The sequence below is a fragment of the Pristis pectinata genome, chromosome 38, assembly GCF_009764475.1.
Source record: "Pristis pectinata isolate sPriPec2 chromosome 38, sPriPec2.1.pri, whole genome shotgun sequence".
In the NCBI taxonomy this organism is placed as follows: Eukaryota; Metazoa; Chordata; class Chondrichthyes; order Rhinopristiformes; family Pristidae; genus Pristis; species Pristis pectinata.
In genome coordinates this window covers 3,957,605-3,978,543 of record NC_067441.1, presented here as the reverse complement: position 1 = coordinate 3,978,543, position 20,939 = coordinate 3,957,605, and the positions used below count along the sequence as shown (strand labels likewise).

At 49.9% G+C, this 20,939-nt stretch overlaps 1 protein-coding gene across 1 annotated transcript; it reads left to right on the top strand.

The window, feature by feature from the left end:
• The first annotated feature begins 287 nt into the window (after positions 1 to 287).
• ubxn1 (UBX domain protein 1) lies at positions 288 to 20,836 on the top strand. The gene is given in 12 exon segments (XM_052044951.1): positions 288 to 545; positions 7,196 to 7,282; positions 7,970 to 8,023; positions 11,487 to 11,602; positions 12,468 to 12,534; positions 13,431 to 13,530; positions 13,532 to 13,624; positions 14,653 to 14,714; positions 18,024 to 18,135; positions 19,671 to 19,712; positions 19,714 to 19,914; positions 20,738 to 20,836. Coding segments are annotated over 11 exon segments (1,005 nt in total). The 5' UTR covers positions 288 to 545; positions 7,196 to 7,223.
• Positions 20,837 to 20,939: the final 103 nt, after the last annotated feature.

Here is a 20,939-nt window from a genome sequence, read left to right as displayed (position 1 = left end):
AGGGGAAATGGCATAGGAGCAAAAGTTAGGGGAGGGAAAGATTTCGTGGTTCTTCCAAAGAGCTGGCACACATACGATGGGCCGAATAGACTCCGGCCATGCTGTGCTGTCCAGCGATCCGGGTCTGAAGGTGTGATTGACACCTATCGTTGGCCCCGCCCCCGACTGATGATTGACACTGCTGCTGTCGAAGCCCCGCCTTCTGTTCCTCTCAGGTTGCCCTGGATTGGCGTCATCCTAGGCCCCGCCCGCACCTCTGATTGACGGCGTGGACCACGCCCCCTCACCCGGTTGACTGGCAGCTCAGCCTCTTCGTTGTCTGCGGCGGCTGCCGGCGATGCTGGAAGAAGCCGACAGCGGTAAACGATCGAGCAGGAGCCCTCGGCGAGGCCTGGTACCGAACGATCTCCGCGGTTCTCGCCGTGCTGCAAGCTCCCCCTCGCCTCCAGCGGGCACAGCGACAACAATCTGAACGCCTTCCCCGGCCAAGGTCTGCCTTCAGCCGGCTGCGAGGTGTAGGAAAGACCGAGGTTCCAGTGGTGTAGGTAGGCCCGAGCCGGTGGGTTTGCAGTGCGGCTGGGGAATGGGGGAAGGGACACTGAAGACCTGGAACAAAGTTATTCATAAACAAAGCCTCAACAATTATAATTATCTTTCTTTTTAATTGCAAAAACATCTCATAATATCCATAATTTAAAATTGGAAAGCAAATTATTAAAATTGGGAAAGCAAAAATTTGCTCCTCTTCAAGATATTTCTTTATTCAGTGGGAAGGTTGCTGTAAAGTTCTCCTGAGCAATTCCATTTTGTGATTTAAAAGCAGGGATCTGTGACAAAATTATCTCAAAAACTGAGATTATCACTAACTTTATTATGCTGAGTCCTTGTGCCAACCAACAGTGAATATGGACAGTGCCCCCTCTTTGCCTGAGTTTTGAGGGTCATGGGACAGGGAGCTGTAGTGTCTGGTATCGGATAAAACTTGATGGATGAGCCGAGGGAGAGGTGCCAGTCAATTCCCTTCTGGACGGTGGAAAATTGTGTGACTGGATGTGGAGTTGGGCACTGAGTGCAGCTCCAGGATTCAGTGCCAACCATGATCACTGACCACCCTGAGCGTTCACTCCCTTCACCACCAACACAGCCTGGCTTCCGTGCTTATCTTTTGCACTGCTGCTACTTGCCCAGGCTACTCTGATCACCCATCCCAAACCTGTAACCTCTGTCACTCAGGACAAGAGTATCAGGAATGTGGGACCTTCTACATGTCCCACACCGTATTATCCTAATCATCAGTGGGTCTAAATCCCTTGCCATTAGCACTGGGGGAGTCCCATCAGCAGAAGGACTGATGGCTCTCGCCCACCATTGTAAGCAAAATGAATGAGTGTTCATTGTCAGCCTTGTCAGCAACACTTTATGGTTTATTTAATAAAAGACCACTATATCTCCAACTTCAGATTCCACCATTCCTCTCACTTTTTTGTTTGCTTTCATGTGTATATTCTGGCCTGCTCAGCACATCTCAGTAGGCCTGACTGTACAACATCATCCAGAATTCACAACGTTGGCTACACATTACACAGTCAAAGGAGCTTAACCTTCCATTGAATGGCTGTCCATTATTTCACAGCATCCCAGGCCGTCCCTTTGTTCCACCCATCAACAAAAGGGATGGGCAGGTCACGAGGGCAGGGGAAGGGGGCCACAGGAATGAGGGAAGACAAAGGAGAGAAACGGAAGGGTGGGGGAGAAGGGGGAGGGGTTACCGGAAGTTAGAGAAATCGACGTTGAGGCCGTCAGGTTGGAGACTACCAGGGCGAAATATGAGGTGTTGTTCCAACCTACATCTGGCCTCAATGTGGCAGTAGAGGGGGCCACAGATAGACATGTCGGTATGGATGTGGAATTGAAGTGGATGGACACTGGGAGATCCTTGCGTTTGCGGCAGACGGAGCAAAGGTGCTCGACAAAGCGGTCACCTTATCTGCGTCGGGTCTTACTGATGTAGAGGAGGCTGCATCGGATGCACTGCCTTACCCGGAAGGACTGTCTAAGGCCCTGAATGGTGGTGAGGGAGGGGGTGTAGGGACAGGTGTAGCACTTAGTGCGGTTGTAGGCATAAGTGCCGGCAGGGTTTATCTGGACCAACACACACAAAATGCTGGAAGAACTCAACAGGTCAGGCAGCATCTGTGAAGAGAAATAAACAGTTGATGTTTCGGGTTGAGAGCCTTCATCGGGAGTGGAGAGGAAGAGGGCAGAAGTCGGAATAAGAACGTTGGGGGAGGAGTACATGCAGGCAGGTGATAGGTGAGTTCAGGTGACACTTCGCGTGCTCTCCATTGCTTCAACAACTTTCAGTCTCCTGGCCCTGACCGCCACATTTTCACGATGGATGTCGAATCCCTGTACACTTCCATCCCCCATCAGGAAGGCCTTGAGGCTCTCTGCTTCTTGACAACAGACCCAACCAGTTGCACCTCCACTGTCACCCTCCTCTGTCTGGCTGAACTGGTGCTCACCCTCAACAACCTCTTTCAGCTCCTCTCGCTTTCTCCAAACCAAAGGTGTAGCCATGGGCACTCGCATGGGCCCCACCTATGCCTGCCTCTTTGTCGGCTATGCGGAACAGTCCACGTTCCAAGCTTACACTGGCAACGCTCCGCAAGTCTTCCTCCGCTGTGTTGATGACTGCACTGGGGCTGCTTCCTGCACCCGTGCTGAGCTCATCAATTTCATCAACTTTGCTTCTACTTCCATCCTGCCCTCAGATTCACTTGGTCCGTCTCTGACACCTCTCTCCCCTTTCTGGATCTCTCTGTCTCCATCTCCGGAGGACAGATTAACCACAGACATCTTCTACAAACCCACCGACTCCCACAGTTACTTTGATTACACCTCTTCCACCCAGTCACTTGCAAGGATGCCATCCCCTTCTCCCAGTTCCTCTGCCTCCGCTGCATCTGTTCCCATGATGAAGCTTTCCATTCCAGGACATCTGAGATGTTTCCCCCTTCGGTAAATGGGGTTTCCCTTCCACCACCATCAATGCTGCCCTCACCACGATTCCTCCATTTCCCGTATGTCTGCCCTCCCCCCCTCCTATCCCCCCGCCCCCCCCCCCCCCCGGTCCTCACCTATCACCCCCTGAGCCTCTGCATCCAACGCATCGTTCTCCGCAACTTTCGCCACCTTCAGCGGGATCCCACCACTAGACACATCTTCCCTAACCCTAACTCCCGGTAACCACCCCTTCTCTCTCTCCCACCCCTTTGTCTTCCCTCATTCCTGCGGTCCTCTTCCCCCTTCCCTTTCTCCTCCCCCCCCCCCCCCCCCCCCCCCCCCCCCCCCCCCCCCCCCCCCCCCCCCCCCCCATGACCTGCCTACCCTATCCCTACCTCCTTCCCTTTATTCCATGGTCCACTGCCCTCTGCTACCGGATTCCTCCTCCTTCAACCCTTTGCCTCTTCTACCTATCACCTCACAGCTTCTTACTTCTCCCCCCACCCGCACCCCCACCCTCCTCTCACCTGGACTCACCTACCACCTGCCTGCATGTACTACTCCCTCTCCCCTGACCACCTTATTCCGGCTTCTGCCCTCTTCCTTTCCAGTCCTGATGAAGGATCTCGACCCAGAATGTCGACTGTTCATTTATTTCCATAGATGCTGCCTGACCCACTGAGTTCCTCGAGCATTTTGTGTGGGTTGCTCAATGTATTGGAAGCAGTTCAGAAAAGGTGCACTGGACAAATATCCAGAATGGGTCGCCTCCCTTTTGAGGGGAGGTTGGACAAGCTCCGGCTGTATCTGCTAAGGTTTAGATAAGCGGGAGGGAACTTGATTGAATCGTATAAGATCCCGAGTGAGTCTTTGGAGCTCACCCTCAGGATGGTGGAAGGAGAGTGTTTGAATACTTCTAGAGCAGAGATGGATAGATACTTGATAAGCAAGAAGAGTGAAAGGTATTCGGGGTAGACTGACTTGTTGATCTAAATTAGATAGTTGTTCAGTTTAAGTGGCCAATCCTTGCTCTTAATTTGGGTGTTTGTCTGTAAGAACAGAAAACTTGTGTGACATGAGGTGCTATGGACATAGCATCCTTTCATACTTTCTTCATAAGACAACTCACACATTCCTGGTATCGTCGTAGTAAACCTTCCCGGAACTGTTTCCAAAGTATTAACATCCGACCTTGAATAAGGAGGTGAAGATTACAGGACGTTCCTGGGTGATGAATGCCTGACTTATGGACCCACCTACTTACGAATGAGCTCCTATAATATTATTAAATTCAAAAGTCCAACATACACACACGTTTGTGCTTGTGAACGGCAGAACTAGTTCTCTCTCTCACTCACTCTCTCTCACTCTCTCTCTCTCACACACACACACACACACACACACACACACACACACACACACACAGAGTTCTTGTCAGTCTTGTGTGCTTTTGATGCCATTCATTACAATCCTGTGGAGATATCGAGTGATTTTTGTGTACTTTCTGACTTGCGGACAAAATCGACTTATGGGTGTCCGTAAAAACCTGAGGACAACCTGTATGTGTGGTTCTCCGGATGTGGTCGTACCATTCCCTATGTAACTGAAATACAACCTTCCTGACCTTTGCATTGGATTCCCCTTGCAATAAACACAAGCATTCTATTGCCTTTCCTATTTACTTGCAGTATCTGCACACTAGCTTTTTGTGAATCATGCATTAGGAAACCAAGACCCCTCTGCATCTCAAAGCTCTGCAGTCTCCCACCAAATGGGGTAATTTGCGTTTTCATTTTACCTGCCAAAATGTTCAGTTTCACGTCTTCCCACATTATAATCCAATTGACGTTATTTTTCCCGCTCAGAATCTTTCTATATCCCTTTGTAGCCTCCTTATTCCTTCTTGCTTTCCTACCTACCTAAGTTTTCCCTGCCTTTGATTGGCGAATTGGGGTCAGAGCATTTGCACAAATCCTATCGTGAATGGCAAAAAAAAATTAGATCTGTATTCTTTGGAGTTTAGAAGAATGAGGGGTGATCTTATTGAAGCATATCAGATCCTGAGGGGGCATGACAGGGTGGACGTTGAGATGTTTCCACGAGGGGAGTCTTGAACGAGGGGCTATAGTTACAAGATTAGGGGCAGTCATTTAAAACTAAGGTGCATAGGAACTCATCGCAGAGCATGGTGAATCTCTGCAATTCTCGACCATGGCAGCTGGGACTAGTTCAAGAGGAAGTCGAAAGATTGGGGAATGGAGGGCTGTGGGGAACTGGCACAGAAAAGGAGATGAGACCTGGGGCAGATCAGCCATGACCATGTTGAGGGGCCGAGTGGCCGTCTGCTCTTATTTCCTTAAGTTCTAAATCTGTAATTGCAGGAGCAGAAGGCATGGAACGAAGGAGTTTCTTGGACTCTCTTTGGGGCGAAGGGTGGTCATAAAAGAGGGGTAATTGTGGAGGAAAAATATCTTGTCATGTAAAGGTGGTGTTAATGGGGGAAACCGTTTCCATTGCAAGGGAACTGGAAGTGTTTCAGAGTTGCTGCTTGTGATCTGGATCGTGCTGCCCGGTGGAAGCAAATTTAGAACTGACTTTCTTTCTTCCAAAGGAGAATTAGATAGAGTCAGAAAACATCCTAAAATAGTGGGTGGGCCCCAGATGGAGTACTGGGTGCAGTTCTGATTGCCACATTGTAGGAAGATTGCGCCGGGGAGGATGGAGACAAGATTCACCAGGATATCACCTGGGAGGGAGTGCTTCAGTTACATGGAGAGACTGGGTAGGCTGTTTTCCTCAGAGGAGAGAAGGCTGCGTGGAGACCTGATTCAAGTACAAAATTGTAAGGGGCATAGACAGGGTGGATTATAAGAAACTTTTACCCATGGCAGAGGTGTGTGAAACCAGTAGGCATAGGTTAAAGGTAGCAATAGGAGGCTAGAAGGAACTGAGTGTTATAGAGTTGTACAGCAGAGAGACAGGCCCTTCTGCCCACTGTGTCTTTACTGACCATTGTGCCTATCTATACCAATCCCCCTTGCCTGCTTTAATTCCATACCCCTCTGTGCTCTGCTCATTCAAGGACTTGTCCAGATGCCTCTTAAATGTTGTTACTGTTCCTGCCTCCACCACCACCTCTGGCAGCTCATTCCAGATACCAACTACTCTGTGTGAACGATTTGCCCCTCAGGTCCCCTTTGAACCTCCCCCTTCTCACCTTAAACCTATGCCCTCCAGTTTTAGACACCCCTACCACCTGAGGAAGAACATTTTCCACAGAGGGTGGTTGGAATCTGGAATGCACTCCCTGGGGGTGGAGGCAGAGAGACTCACAACATTTAAGTGGAACCGAGACAAACACTTGAATTGTCAAGGCAGAGAAAGCTGTGGGCCAGGGGCTGGGAAATGGGATTAGTGTCGATGGATATGGTGGCATGGAAATGTGGGCTGAAGGGCCTGTTTCTGTGCATACGACTCTGAGAATTGAGAAAATACTTGAAAAGAAAGATGCGTCTTTTACAATATTTTTATTAATTCCACAAAAAAAAACAGAGTATGTGCATCAAAGAGAGGATAAAAATACTACTGAATACATTGTGTTAAATCATACTTGAGATCACAATACTCTAAATTAATAATCACATGTAATAGTTAATAAAGAAAAAATTGGAATGATTTTATTACAAAAAAAATCTACACCCACCACCAGAGACCAGAGCTGTTTGGTTAAAAAAAGGACAAAAGACCCTTGAGACATAACATTATCAGCCAATGTCTGTGCTTCAGTCACCGAATCAAAGGCTTTGAAAATAATTCAAAAAAGGTCCCCACAGGGTTTGAAAGTCTGTCAGATTCAAGAATTGAACAACGGATCGTCTCTAGATTCAGGTATGACATAACATCTCGTAACCATTGAGCATGAGTAGGCAGAGTAACTTCCTTCCATCTAAGCAACACAACCCTCCTGGCTATAAGAGAAATAAAAGCCAGAATGTGTAGATCAGAAGCCTCCAAAGCTATATCTTTCAAGCAAGATATCAAGCTCAATATCTGTCAAGCAAGAGCAAAGCATAGGACTAACTGGAGACTGTTTTCAAAAAGAGCAACACAGGCAGAATTTCTGGACCTCACTCATTGTAAGATGCCGATCCAAATGGTAAACCTGTTGTGGTTCTTTTTTGCTTCACAGAATATTGTCTTAATCGAAACTCGAGCAGATGGCTGAAATGACAGCATTGGAATCCATGATGGAGATGGGATTCTCCCGGAACAGGGCGTGAGTGTTCCCAGTCTTGTGTTAATCGGAAAGGAAGGCGTGTTTCAGTTGAGCAAAAGTCCATCCTGGGCTGAGTCGGTTGGCTTTTACAGAGTTCCTCCTTCTGTCTGTCCAGCTATATCTCCTGGGTAGTTTGATCCATTGGCAAATGATGTGAGAGGGTGATCAGGGTCTTGACATGTGTAGGCAGCCAGCAAGAGCCTTGTCCAGGGCTGGTGTGAATCAGCTTGGCCGAGTCAGACATGTCAGACCATGTGGTAATGACCTAGTGGCCTCTCACCAATCCCCCAAAGCCAAGACGGCAAATGTTTCAGGTGGTGTTTTACAGCAGTGAATTTGGCCAAAAGTCTGCTCGAAGAGGTTGGCTTTGAGGAGAGCCTTAAAGGGCGAGACAGGAAGAGAGTGACAGGGAACGTCAGCCCAGGCAACCAATGGTGGAGAGGTGGAGATCTGGGGATGGGCAGAAGGTTGAAATTGGAGGAGCACGAGGATCTGGGAGAACCACTGGGGCTGGGGGATGTTCCAGAGATGAGGAAAGGCAAGGCTGCAGAGGAAAATGGTACTTGGGGAGCAATGGGAGGAACGGATCAGAGCTGGACCCAGAATCTGTCGTCATCAGTGCTTGCAGCAGGAGGGGCAAAAGTGAAAATGTTTTGTTTTACATGCTGTTCCTGTTTTCCTTTCCAGGGAAAAGGCTCTGGCGCTGTCGGGGAATCAAGGGATTGAGAAGGCCATGGACTGGTACGGAAATGTCGCTCCCTCTCAGTCAGGTGGTGGGGGCGGGAGGGTGCTGTCACTTTTGTATCAGGAGTTGGCTTAGCCCCAGCAAACCCGTGCACAGCAAAGCAAAACAAAGGCTACTATGGGGAAGCACCAAGCTTTGTGAGTCCTGGTCTGACTCAGATTCACATCTCCAGAATGCCAGCACGTCTGTGATTTCCTCTCTACTTAGTACGATGCAGAAAGAGGCAATTCATTCCACCAGGTTCTTTCTTTCCCCCCATTTGTTTCAACTAGGAGTAATTTACAGCTGTGGAACGTCTGATGCGCAAAGCCAGCGTTAGTGGGAGGGCTTGTGATGGTTACAGAAGGAGGAGAAGCCAGCCTTGGCCAATTTATTCTTCAAGATCACGATCCTTCGTTGTATGTTTCTACACTATCCCCATGTCCCTTAGTTTCCTTAATATCTGGAAATGTGTTGATCACTGTTCTGAATGGACTGTTACTGAACCTCCTTTGCTATCTGGGGTGGAGAATTTCAGAGACTCACTACCTTCCGGGTGAAGAAATTTCTCCACATCTCACTTCTGTATGGCCAGTCTGTTATTCTGAGACAGTGACCCTGATACTAGACTCCTCAGGCAGGAGAAACATCCCCCCCTGCACCCAGACTGTTGGGACCTATTTGAATTTTCTATATTTCAATGAAATATCCTTTTTATTTGTATACAAGTGAATACAGTCCAGGTCCATTCAACCTCTCCTCATCTGGCAAACATGCCATCCCTGGAATCAATCTACTGAATGTTTGCTGCACACTCTCTGTAGCAAGTATATCCTTTTTCAGCAGTAGACTTTAAGTGCTGTCTCACCAAGGCCCTTGCAGTTAAACATCTTTGTTACAAGAAGATCTGAGTACAGGAGCAAAGGCCAACGTATCATTTGTCTTCACAATCTTGTGTACAAGCACACCCTGGTCGCTTCAAACATCAACATTTCCCAATCCCTTGCCATACTCAGGTGCACCGATGGAAAGACAAAGTAGATGATCTCGCATCTTTGCACAAGAACGTGACCCTCTGACTCGAAAATAGGAGCAGGAGCTGGCCAATCTGTCCACAAAGCTTGTCCTACCCTTTGATAATGGTCACAGCTGATCTGCTCAGCCCTCAACTAGTCACCTGGGACAATACTTGCTGGAATTCAGAAGAATGAGAGGGGATCTTATAGAAACATACAAAATTATGAAAGGGATAGACAAGATAGAGGCAGGAAGGTTGTTTTCATTGGTAAGTGAGACTAGAACTAGGGGACATAGCCTCAAGATTCGTGGAGTAGGTTTAGGACGGAGATGAGGAGGAACTGCTTTTCCCAGAGAGTAGTGAATCTGTGGAACTCTCTGCCCAGGGAAGCAGTAGAGGCTACCTCATTAAGTATATTTAAGACACAATTTGATAGATTTTTGCACAGTAGTGGAATTAAAGGTTATGGGTAAAAGGCAGGAAGGTGGAGCTGAGTCCACGGCCAAATCAGCCGAGATCTTATTGAATGGCGGAGTAGGTTCGATGGGCCGGATGGCCTCCTCCTCCTCCTGTTTCTTATGTTCTAATGTGCTCCTCTGTGCCAGTTCCACACATCCTCAATTACACAATTGTTCAAAAATTTACCTACCACCTTTTTAAGTACCCCCCATGATCTAACCTCCACAGTTCTTTGGGGTAGAGGATCCCAGACACTTGCCACCATCTGCCACAACGAATTCCTACATGCCTCAGTTTTAAATGACTGCCCCTTACCCAGTAATTATATTTGCACAGTATCCTCACAGCTGGATGAAGACTTTGCCATCACAGCTGGCAATCAGTGGTCACTAAAACCCAACATGATGCTCACTAAACATTGTAACAAGCATTTCAGGTTTGGATTTCCCGTCAACCTGTGTAAAATTACGAGGGACCTGGATGAAGTGAGTAAGGCTCTGCCTCACAGCTCCAGTGACCCGGGTTCCATCCTGACTTCTAGCACTGTCTGTGTCAAGTTTGCACATTCTTCCTGAGATCCGCCAGTACCCTCCCACGTTCCAAAAATGCGCGGGTCAGTAGGGTAATTGTCTGCTGTAAATTGTCCCTGGTGTGTACGTGAGTGGTAGAATCTGGGGGGGGGGGGGGGGGGTGGAATTGATGAGAATGTGGGGAGAATAAAATGAGATTCGTGTAGGGTTGGTGTAATTGGTATTGGTTTATTATTGTCACTTGTACCGAGGTACAGTGAAAAACTTGTTTTGCATACAGATCGTACAGGTCAATTCATTACACAGTGCATTGAGGTAGTACAGGGTTAAAAACAATAACAGAATGCAGAGTAAAGTGTCACAGCTACAGAGAAGTGCATTGCAGCTAGAGAATAAGGTGCAAGGTCAGACAAGGTAGATCGTGAGGTCAAGAGTCCATCTTATCGTATAAGGGAACTGTTCAAGAGTCTTATCACCTTGGGATAGAAGCTGTCCTTGAGCCTGGTGGTATGTGCCCTCAGGCTCCTGTATCTTCTGCCTGATGGTAAAGGAGAGGGGAGAGGAGAGGGTGGGTGGGGTCTTTGATTATGCCGGCTGCTTCACCAAGACAGCAAGAGGTATAGACAGAGTCCATGGAGGGGAGGCTGGTGTCTGTGATGCACTGGGCTGTGTCCACGACTCTCTGTGGTTTCTTGCGGTCCTGGGCAGAGCAGTTGCCGTACCAAGCCGTGATGCATCCAGATAGGATGCTTTCTGTGGTGCATCGACTAAAAATTGGTGAGTGTCAAAGGGGACATGCCAAATTTCTTTAGCCTCCTGAGGAAGTAGAGGCGCCGGTGAGCTTTCTTGGCCGTGGCATCTACACGGTTGGACCAGGACAGGCTATTGGTGATGTTCACTCCTAGGAACTTGAAGCTCTCAACCCTCTCAATCTCAGCACCATTGATGTAGACAGGTGCACATACACTGCCCTCTTTCCTGAAGTCAATGACCAGCTCTTTTGCTTTACTGACATTGAGGGAAAGGTTGTTGTCATGACACCATGTCACTAAGCTCTCTATCTCCTTCCTGTACTTTTGACTCATCGTTATTTGAGATACAGCCCACTATGGTGGTATCATCTACAAACTTGTAGACGGAGTTAGAGCAGAATCTGGCCACGCAGTCATGGTGGTTGGCATGGACTAGATGGGCCAAAGGGCCTGCTTCCCTGCTCTTTACGACTCTATATTGCACCTGCCATGTTCTTGCCTACCCAGTCAGCATACCTATACCCCCTTAAAGCTTCTCTACATCCCACCTACTCGCAACCCTATCCAGTCTGCATCATCGCAGAGATGGGGAGGGAATGAGACCTTGGTGGGGTTTAAGTTTGTGTTGGATAGGCCAGCGAGCACCTCAGGCGTGGCGATGGGTGAACAAGCCGCTGACTGTCGGTGGCTTGCACCAACGTACCCCTGTTTGCCTTCTCAGGTTAATGGAGCACGAGGACGACCCTAATCTGGACGAACCTTACGTCCCGCCACAGGGCAATGTCCTGGGAACGACGGAGAAAACGGAAATTGGGCAAGCGGAGTTGAACTTCGAAGGCAAGTGCGAATGCGTCGGGAAGGCCTCAGTGACTGGTGGAGCAGTCATAGAGTCACAGCAAAGGAAGAGGCTGTTCGGCCCATCGTGCCTGTGCTTTGTAACAGATCTCCACTTCGCCCCACAACCCTTTGAGTATTTGTCCATTCAATCTGTTTCCACTGCCCTTTAAGACTGTGCATTTGTGTTCATATTTTCTCGCCCCCTTGGTTCTTTTGCCAAAATCACCATAAGTCCAGGAGCTCTGATTATTAACCCCCCTCAGAGGGAAGAAATTCACCTTCTTTACATTGAACTGGGCAGTACGTGTGGAAGCCTATCATGGACCATCCCCCCCACATTAGCTTATCAGCCCGTCCAGAATAGGTTAACATGTTGGGCGGCACAGTGGCTCAGCTGGTAGAGCCGCTGCCTCACTGCACCAAAGATCCAGGTTCAATCCCGACCTTGGGTGCTGTGTGGAGTTTGCGCGTTCTTCCTGTGACCGTGTGGGTTTCCCCCAGGTGCTCCGGTTTCCTACCATGTTTCAAGGATAGGGCGGTCAGTGGTTAATTGGCCACTGTAAGTTGCCCCTAGTATGGGGTGAGGGGTAGAATCTGGGGCAGTTGATAGGAATGTGGGGAGAATGGGATTAACCTGTGTAATGGGTGGTTGGTGGTCAGTGTAACTCGGTGGGGCCAAAGGGCCTGTTTCCGTGCTGTATCTCTCTCTGTGACTCTCTGACATAGGTTTGGTTTAGGGTCATCGTCTGTGGCATCTATTGGAGAAGGGGGAGTGTCTGGTGGGCTTCCCAGCCCCACGTATTGTCTTCCTGTTGCATTGTCAGGTGAACCTCCACTCACTGCCTAATTGGATTCCTTCCCACAGAAAATTCCAGCCAAATTCAGCAGAACACAACTCTGTCAGAAGAGGAGAAGAAGGAACAACTAAGGAGGTAACTGCTCTGTACCACCCCCATCTAATTTCTTTTGGACCTGAGGAGCAGAGCCCAAGGCTACTGTTGTCCCTCTTTGCCAACAGCAGGGGAGACCGGCTGTGGCCCCTGAACCCGTCACTCAGTAAAGCCAGCCAATGTTTAAGCTGACGAGGGTACAGGTAAAACCTGCAGGAGCCCCCACAGAACCCAGGCACGGCTGGGACTCCACTGGGATGAACTTGAACTTCCAATTGGAGACTTGGATCTCGTTGTGGGACCCAGTTGTCATCAGCTAAGCCAACATTTATTGTCCATCTCTTATTGGACCATTCGGGTCCAGACAAGTCATCCCATCATTCTCGTTACCTCCTTATTTCCGTTTATCTCAACCTTTTCTCTCTTTTATGCTGTTAACCTGCCTTTAAGGTGTAATTTACAAATCAGGAGTAAACTGCAGGTGCTCCAAATTGGGAATCTGAAACGTTCTGTAAAACACTCAGCCGGTCAGGCAGCATCCGTGGCGAAGATGAGAGAGCAGCAGTGGTAACATCTTCAGGTTGGAGACCTTCTACAGATGCTGCCCTGAGCTTCTGAGTTTTTATTTTCTTTTGACCGGCATGTCTTTGGGAAATGGGGAGGGAACTGGAGCACTTGAGGCGGGGGGGGGGGGTTGGAATCCACGCGGTGAGGGGGAGAACGTTACAAACTCCGCACAGTCAGGATCCAACCCGGGTCACTGGAGCTGGTGAGGCAGCTCGCACTACCTACCGCACCACAGTGCCCGCCCACCATCTGCAGGCCTGCCTGCACTTTATTTTGACGTGGGCTGCGCCAGGCAAATGGCGGAAGGGCGGCTTGTTTGTGCAACTGCCTGACGTTTGGACTCCCGGTTCCCTCCGCCCCCCCTTCCGCAGGTTGGAAGAGTTGATGAAACAGCGGCAGCTGGAGCGAGAGGAGCGTGAGAAGAAAGAGGAGATCAACCGGGAAAAGCAGCGGCGGAAGCAAGGCCAGGAGCCTCTCAATGATCCGGCAGAAGCTGCAGGAGGAGGAGATGAAGAAGATCGCCGAGGACAGGCGGAAGGAGAAGCTGGAGGACATCAGAGCCCAAGTAAGCAGAAGCAGAGCCCGGCAGGGGGGCTGCAGGGGTGGGGTGGGGGTAAAATGGGAAGCCTGGTTTCAACGCCATTCTGATGGATGGGTCATCCCCTTCTGCAGGTTGGTATGTGCAGTCTTGTATCTCCCTCTGGGCTTATGGCCACAGCATACTACACCCCTCATTTGACCTCTACACAGAGCACAGAACACTACAGCACAGTACAGGCCGTTCGGCCCACAATGTTGTGCTGACATTTTATCCCGCTCTAAGATCCTATCCAACCCTTCCATCCCACATAGCCCCCTATTTTTCTATCATTCATGTGTCTATCTAAGAGCCTCTAAGTGTCCCTGATGTATCTGCCCCCACCACCTCTGCCGGCCCCACTCTCTGTTTAAAAAAAACTTAACCCTGACATCCCCTTATACCTTCCTCCAATCACCTTAAAATTATGTCCCCTTGTGTTACCCATTGTCGCCCTGGGAAAAGTCTCTGACTGTCCACTCGATAATATAAATGATAAACAACATGGGACCCAGCACCGATCCCTGTGGCACACCACCAGTCATAGGCCTCCAGTCAGGGAGACAACCATCTACTACCACTCTCTGGCTTCTCCTGCTAAGCCAACATTGAATACACATGTACGGCCTCACATAGGAATGAGTCTGTATTGGTAGTTGGGGTGGGAAATGAGATGTGTCAGACTGTAGAATATATTGGTTTAAATTCAGTGTGTGTCCATGTGTCAGGAGCTCCACTCTCCATCTAACTTGTGCTCCCCCCCTGCCCTGGGAGTATGTGATGGGTCAGTGTGGAGGGAGCTCCACTGAGTGCCTAATCTTATGCCACTCGTCGGCAATGCTGCTGGTATCTTGTACCATTAAAAGAGCTTTCCCTGGGCAATGTCATAGGAAACCGGATCAGTATCCTAAGCAAGACTGCTTCAGAACTTGCCTAGAAGTCTTTATTTCCATCCAACCCCTCTTGGGAGCTGGTCTTCTTGGGCCCTTAATGATCTCAGTCCCTTTTCTTTGTAGGAACCCAGGGAGAGCGCGGAGGTTGTTTGGGTGGGAACTGGGTTGGCTTCTCCATATCCAGTGTACACAGCAGTGAGAGCAGACAGATTGCAGTGGTGGATGGGCAGAGGGAGCTGCTGTTCATACCAGAGGCAGTGGGGAGCTGCTTTTAATACTGGTTGCATCTTATCCCTTGCCCTGCTGACGTTTTGCTTTTATTTAAGGAGCTGGACGTGGGCACTCCAACCAAACAGGCTCCTCAATCTTCTGGAGATATGAGACCGCAGGTGCCAGACAGGACTGTTCATTTCCCTCCATAGATGCTGCCTGACTTGCCGAGTTCCTCCAGCACATTTTATGTTGCTTCTCCAACTCTCTTGTGAAGTCCCTGCTCTCTGATTATACATAGCTGTGCCTTCAGTCCCTTCCAGACCTGGACAAGCTCCAGGTTTTAACACCCATCCCACACCCAAGACCTCAGTCTCACTAACCTGCTTCTCTTAAGGCTTCAAACCTCTCTCTTCGACCAACCTCTTGACGCACTGCTAAAACCTCCTGCATAAAAAAATACATAGAAACAGGAGTAGAGTTTGGCCCCTGAGACCTGTTCTGCCATTTAATAAAACTGGCTGTGACCTCAGCCCCACTTTCCTGCACAAACCCGTATCCTTTGATTTCACTTAACATCTTGATCTCTCAGTCTTGAATATGCTCAGTGACTGGGTAGAAAATTCCAAAGGTTCACAGCTCTCTGGGTGAAGAAATTTCTCCTCCTCTGTCAAACAGCTAACTCTTTGTTCTAAGGCTGTGACCCTTGGTTGTAGACACCTTAGCCAAGGGAGACGTCAACCCCTGCGTTTACTCTGTCAGTCCCCGTGAGAACCCTGTGTGTTTCAGTGAGACTGCTTCTCATTCTTCTGTGTCACCTCCTGCCTTCCTAATGCCCCTGAGATGTTTCTTAGTGTTGAAGGAGCTTTGTAGGCTCCTGTATCTGCCGTAGCCTTGCAATCGTGGGACTGGAATCTGAGTCCTCTCTGGATAAAGGAAAGGGATCGTGAGTCAGGCGCTGATTCTGTGAGCTGGGATCTGGGGACTTCAGCCTGAAGTACTGCAACGCCTTGCAGGCATTGTGGGGCTCGGCTGGTTCAGAGCACAGGAAGAAGAAAATTTTCATTTGCGCAGCGAGTTTCCGCTTTTCCTTCCGCCATAGGAGGCCATTCGGTCCTTCGAGTCAATGCTTGTTCTCAGATCAATCCCATTCCCCACATATTTTCCCTGTGACCTATTGCCATCAACTCCCCCCAGATTCTGTCTCTCCCACCCCCCCCCCCCCCCCCCACCCCATCTACACACTGTGGGCAATTTACTCCGACCTGCATGTCTTTGAGATGTGAAAGGAAACTGGAGCACCTGCAGTAACTCACGGCGTCGCCGGAAGAACGTGCAAACTCCACACAGACCGCACCGGAGGTCAGGATTGAACCCGGGTCGCTGGAGCTGTGAGGCAGCAGCTCCACCTTCTGGGCAGGGGGCGTGGATTCAGGAGGATTGACTCTTGAATGGAGGAAGGACTGGGGGTGGGGTGGGGGCAGCAGAAGGTAATGGGACTGATAGCAGAGCTAGCACACACTTGGTGGACCAAATGGTCTCCTCCTATGCATTTGACTGTGTAGATCAGTTGGCCAAAGACTCCTCATGGGCTGGAAGATGAACTCTGATGTCTCCCTCTTGACCCTCTGCCACTGACCGCCGTTTCTTTCACTGTTTCAGGCAAAGAGTTCGAGAAAAGATCGAGAGAGGACAAGGCGGAGAGAGCCCTGAAGGTGAGTGTCAGAGATGGGGTTCCTTCACTAGTTTCCAAGGGTGGGGGTGGGGGGGGGCTTGCATCCCGGCTGCAGGAATGACGTAAGGCCAGTTCCAGGTGCCTTCCTGCTCTGGATGAAAACATTACCCCCTGTAGTGTAACTCACCTCCTGTCGTAAGGGTTTGGGCTGTGATCCCAGCTGGTGCCCCGCTGTGAGTGCCACCTCACGTCTGGGGGAGAGGGAGGGCGTCACCTGGCTATTGAACCTTTCAGCAGGGCAGTGATGCGGCTGGGGCTCTGGACGATGTAACCAACCCCTCTCCCTCAACTCCCTCCCTAATCAACGGGTATTGAACCATTGATAGCTCTTTGGTTGGGATCTATCCGGCTCAATGAATGTTTCAATACGACTCCTGTGCTTTCTGGCCATCAACCAAGTGATGTCTTTGTGGTGTTCAGTTTTAAATTAAGCACACTGCGATGCTTCACCAATCTTCAGAAGATGTACCTCTTCCCCACTCAGCAACCCAGACCCAAGTGTATATTACTCCTCGGTGAAGGTTAGTGGCTAAAAGAGTCGGAGGAGGGGGTGGGCAGTTTCATAGAACCATAGAACGGTACAGCACAATACAGGCCCTTCGGCCCACAATGTTGTGCTAACCTTTAAACCTTGCCTAAGACTATCTAACTCCTTCCTCCATAAGCTTACCGAGCAGTCTCTTGAATTTGACCAATGTACCTGCCTCCACCACCGCCCCAGGCAGCGCATTCCATGCCCCAACCACTCTCTGGGTAAAATACCTCAGAGGGATTTTCCTTTCAAACTTCCCACCCATTACTTTAAAGCCATGCCCTCTTGTATTGAGCATTGGTGCCCTGGGAAAGAGGCACTGGCTGTCCACTCTATCTATTCCTCTTAATATTTTGTACACCTCTATCATGTCTCCCCTCATCCTTCTTCTCTCCAAAGAGCAAAGTCCTAGCTCCCTTAGTCTCTCCTCATAATCCATGCTGTCTAAACCAGGCAGCATCCTGATAAATCTCCTCTGCACCCTTTCCAACGCTTCCACATCCTTCCTCTAATGAGGCGACCAGAACTGGACACAGTACTCCAAGTGTTTTCTAACCAGAGTTTTATAGAGCTGCATCGTCACCTTGCGGCTCTTAAACTCGATCCACAACTTATGAATGCCAACATCCCATAAGCTTTCCTTAACTACACTATCCATCTGTGAGGCAACTTTGAACAGTTTGATGGTCATGTGAGAGAGAAGGTGCAGGGCTGTAGGGATGGGGGAATGGACTGATGGGGCTGCTCTGCCAGTATGGGGCCAAAATGGCCTTCAGTGTTGTGCTAAGTAAATGTCATGGTGTAGGCTCTGCCCCTTACTGTGGGACTGAAACCTTGCCGGTCTCCTTCCAACTGGCCACCACCCATTCTTCATGTATGGACCACTGCACCTCGTACGATTTGACTGTCGGGTTGGCGCTGCGCTCTCAGCTGAGGGGGCCTCGGCTGGCGCCGGATGTCCCATGCGGAACGCCTTGTTGAACCTTGTCACCTTCCCTCCTCAACACTACACTCCAGTTCGGCGGGCGGAGTCACGGCTACAGAGTCCGCAGCACAGCTAACGCCGGCGGTCCCTCAGTCCAGCCAAGTGCCACCGGTCAAGCGGGAGTACGATGAATGCAGATTACAGGTGAGTGCTTCACGATTGGGAGCCTCTACATTTTGTCATCTTGTGGGTTCGGGTGAGTGGCAGGCGGCAAGAGAGTGATCATCGCTCCGATGGAATAATCCGTGTCACCTCAGGTTGGGGAGGCCTTTCATCCTCTCTGTTCCCCCTCGTGAGCTGGAACTGCTTCCTAACGTCACCCTGGCTTGTGCCTCCTTTGTTAGTGATTTCCTCCAACAGAAACTGCTTCCCTGTTCCCACCCTCCTAACAGTTCATCCAGCACCTTCAGGTCGCCCCTCTCCCCTGGACCCCAGCCGAGAGTGCGACCATTCTAACTCCCTTCTCATATCTTTCATTCTCTTGCAACGTGGTGGTGCAGCTAATGGAGCAGTTGTCTCAAAGCGGCAGGGACCCGGGTTCAATTCTGACCTGCGGCGCTGTCCGTTCGGATTTTGCACATTCTCCCTGTGGACCGCATGGGCTTCCCCTGGTTTCCTCCCCACGTCCCAAAGACGCGCGGGTCGGAGGGGTTAATTGGCCGCTGTAAATTATCTCTAGTGTGTGGGTGAAGGGAAGGGTAGTTGATGAGACTGTGGGGGAAAAATAATGTAGGCTTAGTGTAGATTGGTAGTGTGATGGTCAGCGCGGACTCGATGGGCTGAAGGGCCTGTTTTCTGTGCCATGTGACTGTCATTCACCTCCGAGCCACCGTCGTCTAATCATTACCTCATATATTTCCCTGCTCCCCCACATGTCCATTGACATCCCCCCTCCCCCCCCCCCCCCCCCACCCTCCTTTGAATCTTCTGCCTCACCCCACACACTAGAGGCAATTTACAGTGGCCGATTAACCTACCAGTAGATGTTTGGGGGGGTTGGGGGACCCACATGGTCACGAGAGTGTGGAAACTCCATATAGACAGTGCCAGAGGTCAGGATCGACCCGGGTCACTGGAGCTGTGTGTGGCCACAGAACCAGCTGCTGTGCTGCCCATCTTGCCCTGCGAATGGGGCATCTTTGTGACGTTTAAGCTGACGAGGGTACAGGTAAAACTTGCAGGAGCCCCACAAAACCCAGGCATGGGCTGGGACTCCACTAGGATGACTTGGATCTCGTTGTGACAAGACCTCCCCTGACGTTGGAAATGCAAAGAACCATCCCATCATGAGAGGTTTCTTGAGGGAATTGAATAATATTTGATGTGGTAGAATCAAATGATATGTTGCTCTTTTGTGGAGTCAGGGAGTTATACTACCTGGACAGGCCCTTTGCCCCAACTCGTCCATGCTGACCAATGTGCCTACATGAGGACTTTGTGATTGCTCAAATTGTTTTGTAGTTTCTGAGGCAGTTTTGTTTGGAAGCTGCTAATTAAGTTGCATGTGCTTGAAGCAAAGTATAGGATGGGAAAACTCCATTCACTTCCAGTAATGACTGGATGTTTTTACACTGCTGTTGGCGGGGCGTTTGGGGAGGTGGGAGGGAACACTGTCCGGCCTGGGCTGTTGGGTGAGTCAGCCGTGAGCTGCCTGCTTTTGACTTGCCCTCCGTCTTCAGATCCGGTTACTGGACGGCACCCAGCTCACGCAGTCCTTCAAGAGCCGGGGAACAGCTGGCGGCCGTGAGACTCTACGTACAACTGCAGCTGCAGGAGGGCAGCGAGAACTTCAACCTCATGACTTCTTTCCCGCGCAAAGTCTTCTCCGAGGAGGACATGGAGAGAAACCCCCTTCAGGAATTAGGTACGGTGTTCCCGGAGGGGGTGGGAGCTGGAGAGGCAGCAGCTGGGCTGCACTATTGGGTACAAACCAACCAATTTGCTGAGCTGTTTGTGACCAGGGATGGCCATTGCTGGAAGCTTGCTCTGTGGTAAATTAACTGCTATCAAGTGCAGTGCAATAAGTGATATTGTGTGACAGCTTTCACTCCTTGAATCCTGGAGTCTTGGGCTTGTAATTCAGTCTCTCTGCCTGTGCAGTGGAAGCAATGATCCCTTGGCATGGTGTTGGAGTTATACAGCACGGAAATCAGACCCCTTCGGCCCAGCTCGTCCATGCTGATCAAGTTGCCTAACTGAACTGGTCCTATAATCAATTTATTCCTCCACCAACATCAAATCAGATTTATTATCACTGATTTGCATAACGTGAAATTTGTTGCTTTGTGGCAGCGGTCCCCCGACTTCCCCTTCCTGAAGTCCACAATCAGTTCCTTGGTCTTGCTGACGTTGAGTGCAAGGTTGCTGTTGTGACACCACTCAACCAGCCGATCTATCTCACTCCTGGTGCGCCTCCTCGTCGCCATCTGAGATTCTGCAAACCACGGTTGGTGTCATCGGCAAATTTAGAGATGGCATTTGAGCCACACACTGAAACAGACCAACTGTTTGTACAGAAGGAGTGCTACACTGTCAGAGGTGCTGCCCCTTTCTCATGAGGTAGTAAACTGAGCCTTTCTTTAGATGGGTTTACGTTATTTCAAAGAAAAAACTTTGCCACCTGTGACCTGGGTCCGATATTTCTCCTCTCAGTCAGCCATTTGATCAGTTCCTCAACGTTGCTGTCATGAGGAGCTTGCCACGTACACATTAGCGACTGTGCTTCCAACCGTGATTTGTTTTGTAGAGGGACAACTATATCCCCGAGGACTCTTGGTTTTTCTTCGAAACTATGGTCTTGATGCTCTACACCAACCCCATGCGGGCAGGTGGCACCAGTGGTTAATATCTCCAGTCTGGTAATTATTGTCTTGCAGGTTGTACATTGAGCAGAATCCATCAAGCCTTTCACAGCTGACTAATTCCTGTCTGCTTTGTTTGCTGCTGTT